At 36.0% G+C, this 20,033-nt stretch overlaps 1 protein-coding gene across 1 annotated transcript in view; it reads left to right on the top strand.

Annotated features, from left to right (window-relative positions):
• The window catches only part of Coprox (oxygen-dependent coproporphyrinogen-III oxidase), a 124,824-nt gene that overhangs the window by 77,297 nt on the left and 27,494 nt on the right, over positions 1-20,033 (top strand). Inside the window, exons 8-9 of the mRNA XM_090409253.1 lie at positions 8,194-8,260; positions 15,251-15,488. Coding sequence (XP_090265379.1) covers positions 8,194-8,260; positions 15,251-15,488 — 305 coding nt within the window. The remainder of the gene's footprint in view (positions 1-8,193; positions 8,261-15,250; positions 15,489-20,033) is intronic.

Raw genomic sequence — 20,033 nt, 5'->3', positions numbered from 1 at the left:
TTAATCCTATCTGCATTGTTTGCTATGTTTATGAGCTACATATGTTTCTCCAACTAGTTTGCCTCTTTTGCAGGATGAAAAACTTGTTTCCAGGAGAAAAAAATCCTACTAACTACCTTCAGTTAAATTCATGATAAGCGGTCTTCACTTTCTGAATAGTATTCAAACCCAGATCTTCCCAGCCAAAGGAAATTGTGAATACTAACTGAGTTAAGAGGCTCATCTGTGACCCAAATTATGAATATGAATAGCCATGACTATTAATATTCATAACTCTGTGGTAAAAACATGTCCTGTTATAATAAGCTAAAAATAAATAAACAAACTACATAAAATATGTAAATTGAGGAATAGGATTGTTATATTAACTACCTCAGGGGTATCAAACTTTTGAGTCCAAATATAGTCTATGGCAGCAAGAGAGTTAGTGGTAATTATGGGGACAAATGATCTAAGTGGACATAAGGAAAATATGAGGGCAAATATCAGGAGGTTATTGAGATGAGTGAAAGATAACAGTGTAATGGGAAAGATTGTTAGTGGGTTGCCAAAGTGTGACGATGAGTTGCAACAGAGAGCCAAAATCATGAATGGTATTATAGCAGAGCTGTGTGAGCAGAAGGGAATACAGTTTGTGGAGGTATGGCATGTGTTTCAGGAAAAAATGAAATTATACTGGCATGATGGGTTGCATTCGAATAGCTTCACAGTGAATGCACTGGAGAAAGTGTTGCTGGATGAAAGTACAGTGTGTGTGATGTGTGCAAGAGATGAGGTGAAAAATCAGGAGAGTGGTATTGAAGAGACAGAAATGCTTGGCAGTGGAAACAGTAGAGTGTGTGAGAGATGAAGAGAGAACGAGAATGCAAGAGGAACAGGGAAATAGGAGGAGCTCGGGTGGACAGGGAGACATGGCATAGGGAGAGTGGATGTTGGTAGCAGTGAATGTGTGTGTATGAAGATGGAGTATATTGCGATGTGGGTGGGGAAGTTGAAACTGAGCAGATATACGAGGTAAGTGGTGATAAATGTGATTGGCAAGTGTGGTGGGAAAATCACAACCAACAAGTGGTTTCGATAGACTGGTTATAGACCTAAAAATGAATTACTGTGTTTCTTTATAAATGCCAAAGTATCAGAAATAAGGGAGATGAAATGGCTTCACTGATTGAGTTTATTCACCCCAAAATCATTGGAATAAGTGAAACATGGTTGAATGGAGATGATATTCCAATGGGAATAGAAATGGAAGGATATAGTAATTTAAGCGAGGATAGAAAGGACAAAAAGTGAGGGGAAGGGTGCTGCTGATGATGATGCAAGGGAATTATGTGCACATGAAAGAGGGAAATATTGGCAATAGTTATGAGGCAGTGTGGTGTAACATGGAAGTTGACAGGAACACACATTTAGTTGGTGGATGTTGCTATAGGCCCAGGAATGTGGAGGGTGGTGATGAAGAAATGTACAAACTTGGATTAGTGAACAAAGGAAGGGTAATTATTATGGGCGATTTTAATTAATGCAGTATAGATTGGAATGAAGAGATAGCATTTGAGAATAAGGAAAATGAATATCTTGAGTTATTGAGAGATCACAATCTCAGGTAGCACATAAAGGAGGACACTCAAGAATCAAGAATTTTAGATTTGATCATTTCATCAGAGGATGTAATTGTGAGTGAGGTTTCGCACTTTCCTACTGTTGGCAAGAGTGATCATGAAGTGAATACCTGGGTTGTGGCTAGCAAAGGATATACAAAAAAATCTAAAAACTAGAAAGTTTTTTAGATATGTGGCAAGTAGAAGGGAAAAAATGATGTTAACGGATGAAAATGATAGAATGGTAACTGCTGTAGAAGACATTGTTGAGGTATTCAGTGATCAATTTATAATGGTGTTTCATCCTGATCAGGGTTGAATTATGAGGAATTTAAGTGTAGAGAATGGCTTAATTGTGAGTGAGCAGGAGGTATTTGAAGAAATAATCTTGATATCGATAAGGTGATACGATTTGATATATCACCAGACATCTTAAGTGAATGTTCCAGAGAATTGGCAGTAATATTGGCATGCCTGTTTAATAAGTCTTACAACAGCACAGGTTCCATGGGAGTGGAATGAGGATAAAATTTTTCCACTGCATAAAGGTGATAAGGTTGTTATTTCAAATTATAGGCCAATCTGTATATCTGGAGTTGTGATGAAGGTACTAGAGAGAGATTGGTGAGAAGTAGGATACAGAAACAGGTTGATAACAGCAGCATTCTCAGTGGTTACCAGCATGGGTTTGTTAAAGGGAGATCATGTGTTCCTAACTTACTTATGTACTATAACAAGGTGACAAATACCTTGGCCAGAGGAGGAGATGCAAATACAGTGGTGTACTTACATTTTTCAAAAGCTTTTGATAGACTGCCACACAACAAGCTGTTAAATAAATTGAAACAGATAGGATTGGATAATAGACTTCTGAGTTGGATCAGTAACTGGCTGTCAGATAGATATCAAAAAGTTGTATATGTGGGTGCAGTATCTTGAAAGAGCAAAGTCACTGGTGGTGTACCATAGAGGTCAGTTGTGGGACCATTGTTGTTCGATTTATATGTTAGTGATATTGCAATGGGTTTAACTAGTGATATGCAGCTGTTTGCAGACAATGCAAACAGCTATATATCACTAGGGGAGAGCAATGCACAGTCAAGCAGATGTTATGGCCATACAGGAGGACTTGAATAGATTGCGTGAATGGGAGGTAAGTGGAATTATCATTTCAGTGTTACAAAGTGTAAGGTTTTGAGATTTGGTAAGCAATGATGAGAATGCAAAGTATACACTTGGTTGGAAAACTTTAAAGGAAATAGAGGAGATGAGAGATCTGGGAGTGATAGTGGACAAGGACCTGAAATTCAGGAGTCACATTGCACAAGTTGTGAAGACACCACATCAGATAATGGCAATGATTTGAAGGACCCCTACATACAAACAGAAATAGGGAAGTTATGATAAGATCTTGATATTGAATTTTATAAGGTCTTGATCAGGCCTTGTATGGATTATTGTTCGCAGATTTGGCGCCAGGTTTTCATAGTCCAGAGAAGATTCACGAAGGTGGTCAGTGGTCTCTGGAATGTGGAGTACGAGGACCGATTGAGAAATGTAAGTTGTGATGCCTCGTTAATAGAAGGAAGAGGGAGGGGGATATGATTGAGACAGCTAAGCTAGTCAGGGGTAATTAGGTTGACATGGAAGAGATTTTTTATAGAATGGGAGAGAGGGGTAGAACAAGAGGCCATTGCTGGAAACTGTGTAAGGAGAGTGTGAGCAGAGGAGTGAGGAGTAGGTTCAAAACATGGAGAGTGGTTGGTTACTGGAATGCATTGCCTGAGTATGTTGTGAATAGACCATTGAATCAATTTAAGGCACGGTTAGATGAGCATTGTGTGCAATAATGTGTATCTCTCACGATGAGTCTCTGACTCCATGGAGGTCAGATGTTAATAATAATAATTTAGAAGTTATTTAATTTCTTTAACAGTCGCAGACCATTGAAGTTTGTAACAATTTAGTAAATCATTTTTCACAGCAGATTAATAAAGTGTGTATATAAAAAAGCAGGATCTGTAATTGAAAATTTTAAAATACCTCTTTCATGCCAGATCAAGTGTAGTCTAGAATTGGAGGAAAAACTAAAGTGACTCTCATCTTTAAAGAGTGCATTAGCCCATTGCTGTCTTGTGCAATTTTTATGGACAACACGACTGAAAATGTGCTCTACGATGAGCCTACGTTTATGCCTACTGGTCACAAACATCTTGCCACAGTTTGTCAAGATATCTGCATACCTGTGCTTGAATGGAGCCTACTTGCAAGCTGACTTGCCATGCTGCATTGATTATGTTTTGCTGTTATAGCCAAAAATCTGTCTTCACACTAGTCATAGATTTAGTGCGACCTCTTAGCAAACATCTGGAACACATTCCGTTGGTTTGAAATGCTGTTCAGAGTCTGGAGGAGTCACAATACTATGTAAGATTCTAAACTCTGGCAATATCAGTAATTCTCCAGCCTTCTTCAAGCTTTCCAATAATTCTTCCCCACATATAGGGTTTCTATAAGATTAATCGAGAAGATATTTTTGAGAATAGGACTGGTGGCGGGAGGACTAGGGCCCATACATGGAAGCTGGGCAAGAATGTGGTAGCAGGGGTGTTAGAGCTAGGTTTTTTACTTGGAGAGTGGTGAATGAGTGGAATAAAACTTCCAGAGTCTGTTGTGGGTGCTACGACCGTGAATGAGTTCAAGGCTAGGTATGATAGATACTGTGCGAATGTCGAATAGTTGTTCTTGACATGATGTTAGGGCCTCCCTCGATGAGTCTGTAGACTCCTTGGAGTTGCCCGGAATAATAATAATAATAATAAAATCATCTAGATGGGTGTCTTTTAGATGTCCAAGTTTGCAACTTTATTCCTTTACCAAAAGAGCTTCCTTTAAACACACTTCACTTAGTGCAGTCTTTTTCTTTTTATTCTGTTGAGTGCTACTATGTAACCCCTTTCCACATGATTCAAAAATTTGAATATGTATGCACTTTCTACTTGAAATCGGAAGTTATTCAAATTGCCACAGCTGATTAATCTGAATTTGCAGTTGTAATCAACAGAACTTACATTGTTTTGTTTACATTGCATTACATTGTAAATTCATTGTTAGGTTTTAGACACTAGTGTATTATTAACTTTTATCCTTTTAAACACTCCTTTCTCCAGATTTTTTCATAACATCTATATCCTCTCTCTCTCTCTCTGCTTTGTCCCTACTAGAACCATCTGTTCCAACCATAGGCAGAAATAAGTCTCATTATTCACTTTTCCATTTTAAATTTCCCTGCATTTCTCTACTTGAAATTGCCTGTCATTGAAGAAGTTTATTTTCATATATAAACTTCTTGGTTTATATATGAAATGAAGGAATAGCTAGAGTATTGAACACTCTAGCTATTCCTTCTTTTCCTTGATCATTATTGCCTGAATATAACTTATTATGGTTCATATTTAGAAGGTTATCTTTTTTCAGTCATCTTGATCTGGATAATTCCTGTTATCACCATTACATGTTTCCTCTATAATTCTTCAGTACAGTTGTTCCGCAATAATCGGTTGGCCTGGTTGGCCAAGTGGTTAGCATATCTGCTCTCCACCTAAAAGGCTATGAGTTTGAATCCCACCATGGGCACGGATATTTGTGATTGTCTGTGGAAATACTAGTGGTGGTGATGGGCAGTAGATGGTGTTGGTATAGTTGCAGTTGTAGTTGGTGGATTGGGTGGTGGAGGCAGAGAGTTGTGGAGTGGGTGCCCTCCCTTGATGAGTCTTTGGACTCCCTGGAAGTGTCGTGTAATAATAATATTCTATAGTTCCTCAGTGACCTGAAAACACAAACACACACACACAGAATCCATAACACAGTTGGTATTGACAACGGCCCTCAGTTGGAAAGACCTGTGTTGAATCCCACCTAGACATGAAGAACCTATAAAGGCTTTTCAGTTGAAGTAAGTTATCTGAAGTGGCAGGATTTTCCCCTCCTTGAAACTCATGTTTTTCATCCTACAAAACAGGCATATCAGCTGAAAGAATACATGCAATTTACAGACATAATACACTTATCTCATAGCTTTAGTTGCCTTAGCTGTAAATCCAACCATACTTGCACCATTTTGCCAGAAAAACAAAGATAAATTATTTTCAGTCTGATTATTTTTATTTTTGGGAATATGTATCAGTGAATATGTATTGTGTGGCATAATTTAACATAAATTTAAGAATAAGCCTTAGGTATTGTTATCTGTTAAATAAACATGTTTTATCAAATATTAGAACAGTATTATCACTACATTTTCAATTTTTACTTATATTGAATTAACTAACTAGATAAAATTAATATAATTTAATATAAAACATTCATAGCTAACACAACCTTCTAAATTCGAGACTAATGAAAATAGTAAACATACTTGCTTGAAATGCCCAAGAAAGGAAGAGATTGAGGCAGATGTAACAACATAACAGTTATTCTTGTATTTATCTCTCTGTATATTTGTGTGTGTTTGTATGTATATATAGTCCAAAGTACTTTTACCATGATACAAGTACCACCTAGCCGTTCTACTTTGCTAGGTGGTACTTGTATCGTGGTGAAAGCGAGTATTCATAAGACAGTACATCACACATGTCCAGTATTATGAATACTCGCTTTCACCACGATACAAGTACCACCTAGCAAAGTAGAACGGCTTCTACTTGTTCAGATTTGTTGATCACTATGAGCAGGAGACATGATCTGATGGACTTTATAAAAAGCAGGAACTGAAAAGCCTTTATCTGCTGCCTACGAAGCATAGATGGAAATGAGATTCATTCAAAAAAGCAACTTTTCCCTCCTTTTCAGTTAGTCATCAAGTTAGTCTTCTTTTACTGAAGACTAACTTTCAAGTTAGTCTTCAGTGGTCCAATAATGTCTCTTAGATGCAAACTTTAGGTATAGTTGTTAACTATTAGGCAGAAGTCTGTGGAGAAAATCACCTGAATGTCATGGTTGAATTAACATATAGCTTGCAGAAGAAATAGGCAGAAAGCATCAGTGTTTTGGTAAGGGATGTTTTCCTGGGAATTTCTCGTACATGTCGACCATACAAATCTACTATGTAGCATTCATAGACTATCTTATGAATGCTAATGCAAATGCTACAAAGTACAGTTCTGTCCATTGTAACTGATCAATTATGCTCCTTCGTGGTGACTGTCTTTCCACCTGGCAGTGCTGTGTTCCATCAGGATAATGTATCATGCCACATTGCTGGTATTATTATTTGAGAGTGATTTGCCAAACACACCATTAACTTCTAGGCATTTCTATGCTGCTGAATTGCCCAGATTTGAATTTTATAGAATATCTATGTAATTGTATGGATCGAGAGATCTATCATTTGAATCTACCTGACCCCCCCCCCCCAACCAAAAAAAAAAAAACTTGCTGATCTGTGGGAAGCACTCATAATATGTTACAGCTTACTTTCTGCAATATTCAAAGACCTTATAGGGTCCATGCCATGCTAGGTAGTGGCATTCTAGCAGCAAGAGGGTTGGCCTATGAACTCCATAAGTGGTCATAATATTTTGACTGGACTGTGTATATATTCTGCTGAAACATACAGGGTGTTCGGGATAAATTTGACAGTTTCGTAAGGAAAAAGAAAATCTTCTTTGTATCTATTAAATTTAATGAATTGACAAAAAAACATTACAGGCAGAGTTAATTACAATACTATCAACAAGATTTACTCAAAATAACCACCATTAGCATCGATCACAGCTTCAATTCTGCTTCGGAACCTCGAACAAGCTGATGCTACAGTCTCCCTGGGAAGGGCCGCAAAAACTGTTTTAATTTTATCCATTAACTGGGCTTTTGTATTACTGGAAGTGCGATTGGTGTCTTTTTCAACTGCGCCCCATACAAAATAATCCATGGGGTTAAGGTCTGGGGAGTTTGGAGGCCAAACATTTGGACTGGTGAAGTCGTAGAAATTTTCAGACAACCATTTTTGACTTTTCCCAGAGGTGTAGCAAGGGGCCGAAACCTGCTGCCATACATACGGCCTACCATTGGCTACCCTTGTTATCCAGGGCTTGACTACAGTTAGCAACTCCACGAACAAAGCCCGAATTCCAATGCCAGGGTTCGTCAACACCTGTTCCTGCAGATTTGTGAGGAATTCTGCTGTACGAACGCAATCAGATCGTCTGATAGGGATCTTTCTTCTTGCTACATCCTCGTAGTCACCATTGCAAGTCTCTAGTTCATGCCTGATTGTTTTTACTGTATTCAGGGAGCATTTGGCAGCAGTCGTAATATCCTTATTTTGATGGCGGGCACGAATCATCATGATACAAGTTATTCTCTTCCATGATTCAGGTGGGTTCCAGCTATCCATCCTTTCTGACATCTTGTATATGAATGAAGAAGGGTCCAAACTTTTAAATGAAGAGAAGTGTGTGTTAATACATGTAACTTACGGAAAAATATAATTAATTATAAATATGTCAAATTTATCCCGAACACCCTGTATATTGCAAATGCAAATGTATTTATTGCAAATGTTCTGTATTATTATTTTTTTTTTAAATAGAGGCAAACAACTGGATGATGGAAACCTTCCATTTTTTGCAGCAGGTGTGAGTTCTGTCGTACATCCAGTAAGTGAAATTATTTAATGTTGAATTAACATATTGCATGGTATGATTACTATCCTTGTTTTGTGATTTTCTATAAATAACAAATACTGCAACTTTTTGGAGAGAAATTTTGAAAACATTTTTGAAAAAATTTCCATTATTATTAATAACTTAATATTTTAAGAAATAATGCTTTCTGCTTGGTTTAAATGCGTGCTTATGTGTTCATCATATATGTTGATTAATTTTAACGGTATAGATGAGAACAAAGACTGCTGATATTTCGCTGGTATTCTATCCAGCATCTTCAGAGCACAAAAACAGTTTGTCACAGTATGCAAAACAACAACAGTAATACAGTATAACAATGGGACTAGTTTGAACAATTGTAACCTACAACACAGACTAAAGTCCTAATTAGGTCTTCCATGTGGATGTCCATCTACGTGGGGGAAAAAAAAAAAAAAAAAAAAAAAAACAGAGAGAGAAAGTAGGTATTAATTAGGTCTTAATATGACTGTCTCCCAAATCTTTGGCAAATTTATACAGCCATACTTGTTGAGGTTTTGAGTATGTTTCAAGGCTTCTGTTGATTCCAAGAACGATCTCTCTCTCTGACTTATAACAACTGTGCAGCAGTTTTTTTTTTTTTTTCCCAATTGATCCTGTGTGCAGGGGGTATCCAAGGCATGGTCTGCTTGACACACGGTTCACAGTTCTACCTGTGTGTCTAGCAGACCACATGTGGATGTCCACAGTTCTTCCTGTCTGACAGGATGAACTGTGGACATCCACCTCAGTGAACATAAAATATACATCCGGCACTATCACTATGGCAAGTCGGGTCTAGCAGACCATGCTTCTGCACACAGGATCAATTGGGATAAAAACAAAACTGCTACACAAAAATTGTTATAAGTCAGAGAGATTGTTCTTGGAATCAACAGAAGCCTTGAAACGTACTCCAGGCGTCAACAAGTATAGCTGTATAAATTTGCCAAAGATTTGGGAGACAGTCATCTCACCTGCTTTCGCTCTCTCTGTTTTTTTTTTTTTTTCCAGTGTAGATGGAGCCTAATTAGGACTTTAGTCTTTGTGTTGTAAGTTACGATTGTTCAAACTAGTCCCATTGTTATACCGGATTGTTGTTGTTTTGCGTATTGTGACAAACTGTTTTTGTATTCTGAAGATGCTGGATAGAATACCAGCAATAAGTTAATAAATAGTTATTTTCTTATCAGCCTGTGTTCTCATCTATACCATTAAAATTAATCAACATTTTGCTTGGTTTATTGATTTCTATCTGATGATTATAATTTAAATATTTCATTCAAGCTTCATCATGATCCTATCAGTTTTATAGTAGAATGACGGTTGATCAAAGTGTCATTATGGATGGTAATTCAAATTTCAGTTTCAATTCAGACTTACTATTTGAATTGAAATGTAGCTTGTCTCCATATATATACTTCAATTGATCTTAATATGAAGATTGGAACATTGGGAATTAAAGTAATTATTACAAAATTTTTTATCAAAATAAATACTGATCCTTAGCTTTAGAAAGAAAGCAGATGTGTTAGCAATATGCTAAGTAGGACCACAATACGGTTCACGATAGAACATATAGGGGTACCAGTCTTCTGAATTTTTGGGAGCCTATAAGTTGTCAGAGCCCTTACATAATAGATTCAAAACTTTTTGACAGTGGGATTTATACTGTGAAGTAATGTGATATAAAGGATTGTTTACTTTATTAATTTGACTGTTGAGCCTTTGGCACTTCTTTTGATTATTACAATTATGCACTGTCTGAGAGTTCATAAATGAATGCTGGATCTTATGTAAAATACAGCTACCTGACATCAGATTGCTTTGGTATTGAATTAGGTTTCTTATCCTGTTATGGTTTCTGTGTAATTTCTGATGAGAACCAATAGTTTGAAACAGCTCTCAGGCTGAAACCTTTATCAAAAGCACTTTAAAAAATATTATATGAATGCCTGGGCAGTTTTTTAAGTTGTGCAAGCTGAAGCAACTCTAATGCCAAGAATTGTATTCTCATAAGCATTCTAGTCAATTTTTGAAACTTTCCAAGTTTCTATTTTTTTTCTTTTACGTAATAAGGATGGATCTTTAATATCTCCTATATCTATTTATGATATATATTAATCGTAAATAGAAATAAATATAAATGAAACAAACTGGATCATAATTTCAATACACAATTTACATTTCAGTTATAAATATTGTGCATATGTAGCAGGTTATTTTACTGTTGTCATAAAAATGGGATAGCGAAAGCTCAAGTTCAGTAAATGTGTTTTACTACAAATATATAAATTTTGTTTGGTATTAGACAATATATAACATACCATTTTAGCAGTTTTAGTTTCAAAAACTGAAAATATTGTTTTTCTAAATCAGAGATATTGCAGAAAGTTTTTCTGCTTGGTTACAAAGCAGAAAAAGCAAACAAAGTTTGTGTATGAAGTATCTTCATGACTAGGCTACTTGTATAGAGACGCTGTTGACTTCATATCAATTGTGTGTCTCATAATGAACATGAACTTCCCTTTCGGATGGAAATATTGTTATGCAGTATGGAAGGATCACTACTAAGACTGGTTTCAATCTTCATTTGAGATTTAATCAGTTGGAGCTAGACTAGGAAGATAGTGATGTAAAATCAATGTAAGAGTGAGATATTTAAGCTCCCACTGATGGGATCTCAATAAAATTCAAAACCAGTCTGAGTAGTGGCACTCCATAATAATTTTTGGCAGTATACACTTCTAAAAAGAAGTATGCTGTGCATTATGAGATACTAACACGATCAATATGAACTTGATAGCCTCTGCACACAAGTGGATTAGTTGTAGAAATACATCATCATCATCAAATTCATGATATATACCCTCAAGGGGGTTTACAGGATATGATAGTAATACATGAAAAATTTACATCATTACTAACTTCCTATTTACAATTTTTCTCCAAATCAGTCTGTTACCTGTCAAGACTCCAATATTATCAGGTCTTATATTTCTGTCTTTTAAGGCACTTTTTACTGTATCAATCCACCTATATCTTGGTCTTCCTCTGGGACTTTTTCCTACTAACCTGGCAGAGAACACTTGTTTTGCTAATCTTTCCTCTCCCATTCTGTTTAAGTGACCATACCACCTGAGATTAGCTCTGCTAACGTATTCCTGGATGCTGACAATGTCAAGTTTTTCCTAATATCCTCGTTTTTAATATGATATTGCCATTGCTGCCATCTATTCATGCCTCTAATCTTTCTCAGGACTCTCGTATCTATAGTCTCCAATCTTTGGTCATCATCATCAAATTCCTGACATGTACCCTCAAGGGGTGTACAGGATATGATAGTACTACATGAAAAATTTACATTATTACTAACTTCCCATCTGCAATTTTCCTCCAAATCAGTCTGTTACTTGTCAAGACTCCAACATTATCAGATCTTATATTTCTATCATCTAAGGCACTTTGTACCGTATCAATCCACCTATATCTTGGTCTTCCTCTGGGTCGTTTTCCTGCCAACCTGCCAAAGAACACTTGTTTTGTTAATCTTTCCTCGCCCATTCTGTTTTAGTGACCATACCACCTGAGATTAGCTCTGCTAACGCATTCCTGGATGCTGACAATGTCAAGTTTTTCCTAATATCCTTGTTTTTAATATGATATTGCCATTGATGCCATCTGTTCACGCCTCTAATCTTTCTCAGGACTCTCATATCTGCGGTCTCTAGTCTTTGGTCAAGTATTTTATTTCTAACCCAGCTCTCAGATCCATTAGTTAAAATTGATTTGAACACTGTCTTGTATACAGCTAATTTAGTGTTTTGGCTAATTTCTCTCTTATTCCATACAAATTTCTTCGGTTGACTTCCCACCATTCCAGCTTTGTTGATTCTGTTGTCTATTTCCATATTTAATTTACCATCGTCACTAAAAATTGTGCCTAAGTAGCTAAAATGTTTTCTTGTTCTATAGGTTCTCCATCCACAATGCAGTTGATATTTTCAATCTTTCTGCCTATTTTCATTGTCTTTGTCTTTTTAATGCTGACCTTCATACCATATCTATTACAACAGTTATTCAATTTAGTCATGGAATCTTGTAGACTTGTAGCAGATTTATTTAGAAGTATAACATCATCCGCATAAAGCAAAGAGCTGAGATTAACATCTCCAAATTTGATATCAGGTTTAGTACCACTTATGTGAATCATAATATGATCCATATAGATAATGAATAACATAGGGGATAATGTACATCCTTGTCTGACACCAGATTTAACATTAAACCACCTTCCTGTACTTCCTTCAATTCTAACTGACTTACAACTCAAATAAAGACTAAGTATTGCTTGATATAATCAACATTGACACCATATAACTGTAGCATATTGAATAGCTTCTCTCTTGGCACCTTGTCATATGCCTTTTCCAAATCAACAAAACTTAAATACAGATCTTTATTATATTCCCATGATTTCTCAACTAACTGTCGTAAGATGAAAATCTGATCCTGACAGCCTCTATTTGGCCTGAATCCAGCTTGTTCTTCACAATGCATCTCTTCCACAATGCTTCTCAACTGTTTCTCGAGTATACTTGCATATATCTTACCAGCAACACTCAGTAGTGAAATACCTCTGTAATTCTCACATTCAGTTTTATTTCCCTGTTTTTATATGGGTACTATGAGAGCTTTACTCCAATCATCGGAAATTCATCCCTCTGTCCAGGCTTTCTGAACTATGCAGTGCAGCCACTGTAAGACTCTTATACCACCATATTTCGGCATTTCTGGTCGAATATCATCTACTCCTGCTGCCTTTCCACATTTCAGGCTTTTGATGGATTTTTCTACTTCAAGTATGGATATGTATTAATGCCTGCATGCCTGGTTAGTGTTTTTTACCACTGTGCTGTCATCACTACTTGTTTCATTTAGCAATTTTTTCGAAGAATTACTCCATACTTCAAAGATATCTTTTTCTTCTGTTTTCATGGCACCTTTATCATCTCTAATTCCTTTTACAGCATTCTTTCCTCCATTTCTGAGTTTCTTCAACAACCTCCAGAATATCTTTCCACTTCTTGATATTTATTTTCTATGTTCTTACCAAAGACCTCCCATTACTTTTGCTTAGCCAAGTTTACACAGTGTTTAGCTTTCTTACATTTGTCTCTGTATTCTCTAAGAGCACAAGCTGACTTATTTGCCAGGAACTTTTAATATACTTTCTTCTTTTCCTTCACTGCCTCTTTAACTTCCAATGTCCACCATGGAGTTCTTATTTTTCTATCCTTGCAGAGAACCACACCACATGCATCTCTGGCTGAATCAAACAGTGTTTTCTTCGGGGCTTGCCACTGAATCTTCAAGGTCTGATTCCTGTTCTCAAACTCTTTCATTTTTTTTTCAATCGTGTTTGTGTCTTTTAGTCTACATTTCACATCTGAGAGCTGCTCAACTTGTATTTGCTTTAAAACCTTCTTACATGTTATTCTTTTCAATATGAAATTCAGTCCTGCTCAAGACTAAATGGTGATCACTTCCAATTTCAAATCCTCTGTACACTCTGTCCTTCACCAGGGAGAAAACATCACTATCAACAATAACATAGTCTATGAGACTTTTCTTATTCCTTGCCACTTCTCTCCATGTGAATTTGTGCACATTTTTATGTTGGAACATTGTGTTAGTAATAACCAGTCCATGTCCTGAGCAGAAATCCAACAGGTATTTGCCATTATTATTAGCTTTGTTCTTTTCTCCAAATTTTTCCAAAATATTTTTGTATGTCTCACAATCATTTCCTACACTGCTATTTAGATACCCAATGAGGACCAACTTTCCCTTTTTCATTGTGTCAGTTGCTTTCTCTAAAGCCTCAAAAAATTCCTCCACTTCTACCTTAGTAGAACCTTCTGTGGGACCATAGGCACAAATAAGTCTTATTGTCTAGTTCCCCATTCTCATATTTGCCCACATCACTTTACTTGAGACTGCCTGCTATTCAAGAAAATTAGCCTCGTATTTAGTGTTGAATAGTATGGCTACTTCTTCTTTTCCTTGTTTGTCATTGCCTGAATATAACATTTTATATTTATTGCTCAGAAAGATCTCACCAGTTTTTGTCTTTTTTGTTTCAGTCACCCCTATTATGTCGATCTGGTACTTATCCAATTCCTCATTTAGCTTCATTTCTTTGCCATTATGACTTCTTATGTTGATAGTACTGATCTTGAACTCTGGTGATGTTGAATTGTGCTGGGTTTTAGGATTTGTTCCAGTAGCTGACTTTTCGCTGTTTGCCCTAGTTCCATGTTGTACCATGATTTGAAATTTTGGTTTAAGCCAATAAGAATACAATTTTGTCAGCTAAATCCCAAATTGCCAGCCCATCTTCATCCGTTCAGTATCCAGGTAGACACCTAACAGGGTGCACCACGAGAAGGTGAGGATTGGACATTAGGTCAGAAGCCCTGGTCAGTTCTCCGCATTCCTTTAAACGCTATGTGGAGGTCTCCTCTCAGTTATATAGCTTTGACCCTTTGTGGAAATACTTCATGTGGAAACTTTGTTTGCTTATGTTTGGGTAAAAGATTCAAAGTGGAATATAATTTCATGTCTAGTATAATTCAAACTGTTTTTATAATGCCCTTCCATTAAGTGGTTTCCTTTGAAACATAATTCAACAGCACTGAGCATTGATCTATATGCTGACGTCTGCTTTTAGAATGATAAACCTATGGTTTTACACTTGAACAATCAAGTATGTTGCTATGCAAAACTTTTAGATTCCTTAAATCTCAGTTAATATCATTGTATATTTATCTTTTAATTTATTTTTATATATAAAGAGTAAATTAACTTAAGATTTTTTTTCTTGATATTAATTTTTTTTTAAATTTCTGTAGTCAGTATTAGTGTTTTATGATTTATTCTGATATTGCATTTTTTTCTCAGAGAAACCCTAATGTTCCCACAATGCATTTCAATTATCGGTACTTTGAAGTAGAAAACAAGGATGGTTCTGTGAGCTGGTGGTTTGGAGGAGGAACAGATTTGACACCCTATATATTAGATGAAAGTGATGGTTCTCATTTTCACCAAAGCTTAAAAGATGCTTGTGATCAACACGACCTTTCTTACTACAAGAAATTCAAATCTTGGTGTGATGATTATTTTTTCATAAAGCACAGAGGTAAAAATTTGTTATTTATTTTGGCCCAATAACAGCAATAATTTTTTTATGGAACATTGCCTTTTATTATGTAAATCCTGCTATAAAAAATTGTAAAACTATCATACATGTATTATTCTGGGTTAGCTGAGCAGTAATCTGGAAACTCTGCTTTAATGTCCAAACATGATACCTTTTCAAGCCACTTCCAGCCAATAATCACAGCAGTTGTCTCAGAATGGATATTTCAAATTGTTAACCACCTAGACTTTTATGATCATTCATGTCACAGTGAGAATTGAATCCACAGATTATTGACTGGAGAGGGTAAAAAAAGATTTGTGTTTTATCAGTTCATGTTTCTTTTATTTTAACAGTTTTAATTCATAAGAAGAAAATAATATTACAGTAAGAAAATAATATTTATCATCATCATCATCATCAATTTCCTAATATGCATCTAAAGGGGTTCAGGTTACTGTGACAGCACTACATGATTAAGTTTACATTATCATTAATCTCCTATCAACAAATCAGTCTATTACTGGTTAGCACTCCAATACTGTCTATGTAACATTTTGTGCTTCTAAGGTACTTCTGACTGAATCGATCCACCTAGACCTTGTACTTCCTCAATATCTCTTTCCTGCCATCTTGCCATCAAACACCTGTTTTGCTAACATTTCCTCACTCATTCTATTTAAATGGCCATACCACCTTAGATTAGCTCTGCCAACATATTCATGAATTCTAATAATGTCAAATTATTTTCTAATATCTTCAATTTTAATGTGATTCTGCCATTGATACCATTGGTTCACTTCCCTAATTTTACTCAGAACCCTCATATCTGTGGAAGTGCTTTATTTCTAATGCAACTCTCAGATCCATAACTTTAAACTGGTTTGATCGTCTTGTATACTGCATTTGGTGTTTTGGCTAATTTCTTTCTTATTCCATATAAATTTATTAACTGGCTACTCACCATACCAGCTTTGCTTATTCTGTGGTCATTTCCAGATTTAACCTGCCATCTTCACTAAAAAAAACTGTGCCTAAATAGATAAAATGTTTTACTTGCTCTATAGAATCTCCATTCAAAATGTAGCTGAAGTCGCATAGTTTGGTCTTTTTATTGCCGATTTTCATGCCAAATTTGTTACACCTCTTGTTCAATTTAGTTAGAAAATCCTGGAAACTTATGCCAGATGTGTTTAGGAGAGGCCTGGACAGAGGGACGAATTTCAGATGAATGGAGTAGAGCTCTCATAGTACCATCATCCACATAAAGCAAAGTGCTAAGTTTGACATCTCCAGTTTTGATATCAGGTTGAATACCACTTTATGATGTGATTCATATAGATGATGAATAGGAGTGGAGATAATGTGCATCCTTGTCTTATCCCTGATTTTACATCAAATGCAACCATCTTCCTGTTTTGTAAACCTTTTCTTTGGCACCTTTGTCGTATGCCTTTTCTAGACCTACAAAGCTTAAGTACAGATCGTAATAATAGTATGTATTAAAATAATATAAGAATAATATAATAAGAAATATAATATTAATCTAATATAAGAGAAAGCTAAACACTGTGTAAAACTAGCTAAACAAACATCATGGGAAGACTTTGGTAAGAACATAGAAATAAATATCAAGAAGGTGGCAAGATATTCTAAAGGTTGTTGAAAAAGCTCAGAAATGGAGGAATGTGTGCTGTAAAAGGAATTAGAGATGATAAAGATGACATGAAAACTGGAGAAAAATATATCCTTAATGTATGGATTAATTACTTCGAAAAATTGCTAAATGAAACAATCAGTCACAACACACTCAACAGGCATGTCATCAGGAATACATATCCATACTTGAAGTAGAAAAATCCATCAGAAGCCTGAAATGTGGAATGGCAGCTGAGTAGATGATATTGGACCAGAAATGGTCAAGTATGGAGGTATAAAAGTTTTACAGTAGCTGCATTACATATTTCAGAAAGCCTGGACAGAGGGACGAATTTCAGATGATTGGAGTAGAGCTCTCATAGTACCCACATATAAAAAGGGAAATAAAACTGAATGTGAGAATTACAGAGGTATTTCCCTGCTGAGTGTTGCTGGTAAAATTTATGCAAGTATACTTGAGAAATGGTTGAGAATGATTGTAGAAAGGATGCTTGGTGAAGAACAAGCAGAATTCAGGACAAATAGAGGTTGTCAGGATCAGATTTTCACTTTATGACAAATAGTTGAGAAATCATGACAATATAACAAAGATCTGTATTTAAGTTTTGTAGATCTGGAAAAGGCATATGACAAGGTGCCAAGAGAAAAGCTATTCAAAGCACTACATTTGTATGATATCAATTGGACATTATATCAAGCCATACTTAGTCTTTATTTGAGTAGTAAGTCAGCAGTTAGAATTGAATGAAGTACAGGAAGATGGTAAATAATAATATTTGGTTAAACGATCAAGTGTTGATCAATTTTATTAATTAACTGAACCAACTAGTTTCGCCACACTTATCTGTTGGCTTCTTCAGGGCACTTACATATAGGTTTAAACACTCTCACAATTATGCATAACTGCAAAACTGACGAGAATAAAAACTGACTAGAATAATTACAAATAAAATAGTATCGAACGTGAGTGAAACACGTATCGCGTGCACAAGATCAGCTAGCTGTTGCTGAGGAACTTTCTGTAGTTTGTATTAAAGTTCATTTCTTCCATTTTTAAGGTTCTGATTAGGGTTTTCCATATCTCTGGGAGTATTAGGCCTTGATTTCTGTTAAGGTTCACAGTAGAACAGGCGACTGTGGCTGCTTCTTTGAAAATTCTTGAATGGTAATCTTCCTCTAAGTAAGGGGAACAGCTTTTGTCCCACTCGATGACATGGTTAGTTGTGGAGAAATGAGACGATAGGCCAGAAATGTCCTGTCTGTTGTTTTTGACATAGCCAATGTGCTCCTTTTGCCTGATTTCGAGGCTTCTCGAAGTCTGTCCGATGTAATTAGAGCCACATGAGCATGGAATGTTATAGACTCCAGCATGTTTGTAGAAAGGATGGTTGTCTTTTGGAGATCTTAGTAGTTTACGAATAGAATCTATAGGTTTAAATGCTACTCTTATTTTGTGTTGTTTGAGGAGATTGGCGAGCTTGTTGGAGATGCCACTTACATACGGAATTGCAATCGTTTTTATATATTGAATCTCTTCTTGTTCTCTTTGTGGTGTCAAAGAAAAGGATTTTATTGACTAGTCTTCTTGGATAGCCATTCAAGTACAGATTGTTGGAAATAAATTTTAACTCATCTTGAAGGGTCTTGTTGTCCGTTGTGATGCAAATAGCTCTTTTCTTTAACATGTGTATAATGCTGAGTTTATGTGATATGTGGTGAGAGGAGTTAAAATGTAGGTAGCGACCTGTATTGGTCGGTTTTCTGTACACCGATAGATTTATACCGCCATCAGTTTGTTTTTTGATTAAGATGTCTAAAAACGGAAGTTGTTTTTCTCTTTCAAGTTCCAGAGTGAATTTAATAGAATGATGGAAAGCGTTGATATTTTTGAGAAAATCATATATGTCATCTTTGTTATTGTTCCATATGATGAAGATATCGTCTACGTATCTAAACCAAATTTTAGGTCTAGGTAAAATTTGTGATAAGATTTTGTTTTCTAAATCTTCCATAAAGAGGTCAGCACATGAAGGTGAGAGTGGGCTTCCCATTGCCAAGCCTGTTAACTGTTGATAGATTTTATTTTTCCAAGAAAAATAATTGGAGTTTAGGCAGTGAGCAAACAATGCGGTTATATCTTGTGGGAACAAGGTACTTAAGATGTCAATGACCTCTACTACGGGAACGTTTGTAAAGAGAGAGGTGACGTCTAAGCTGGCTAGAAGATCATTATCCGATATCTTGATGTTTTTTAGCTTTTCCACGAAATGTTCAGAGTTTTTGATGTAACTCTCTGAGTTGTGGATGTGTTGCTGTAGGAGTTTTGAGAGATGTTTTGACAACAAGTAGGTGGGCGAGTTGATTGCATCAACGATTGGGCGTAAAGGAATACCCTCTTTGTGCACTTTTGGAACGCCATAGAGTCTCGGAGTTAAAGGGTGCATCGATTTTAGTTTTTTAATCAAGTCTGTTGGCCAGTTAGATAAATTGCATAGTAATTCGTTGGAATCATTGTGATTTTTTAATGTTGGATCTTTTGTTAAAAGACGGTGAACAGACGGTAATCAAAAAATTTATCTAACTCGCCAACAGACTTGATTAAAAAACTAAAATCGATGCATCCTTTAACTCCGAGACTCTATGGCGTTCCAAAAGTGCACAAAGAGGGTATTCCTTTACGCCCAATCGTTGATGCAATCAACTCGCCCACCTACTTGTTGTCAAAACATCTCTCAAAACTCCTACAGCAACACATCCACAACTCAGAGAGTTACATCAAAAACTCTGGACATTTCGTGGAAAAGCTAAAAAACATCAAGATATCGGATAATGATCTTCTAGCCAGCTTAGACGTCACCTCTCTCTCTTTACAAACGTTCCCGTAGT

The sequence above is a fragment of the Typopeltis vanoorti genome, chromosome 19 (assembly GCF_054136105.1).
Source record: "Typopeltis vanoorti isolate ZY-2024b chromosome 19, IOZ_Tvanoo_1.0, whole genome shotgun sequence".
Classification (NCBI taxonomy): Eukaryota; Metazoa; Arthropoda; class Arachnida; order Uropygi; family Thelyphonidae; genus Typopeltis; species Typopeltis vanoorti.
This window is presented reverse-complemented; position numbering and strand designations above follow the sequence as displayed.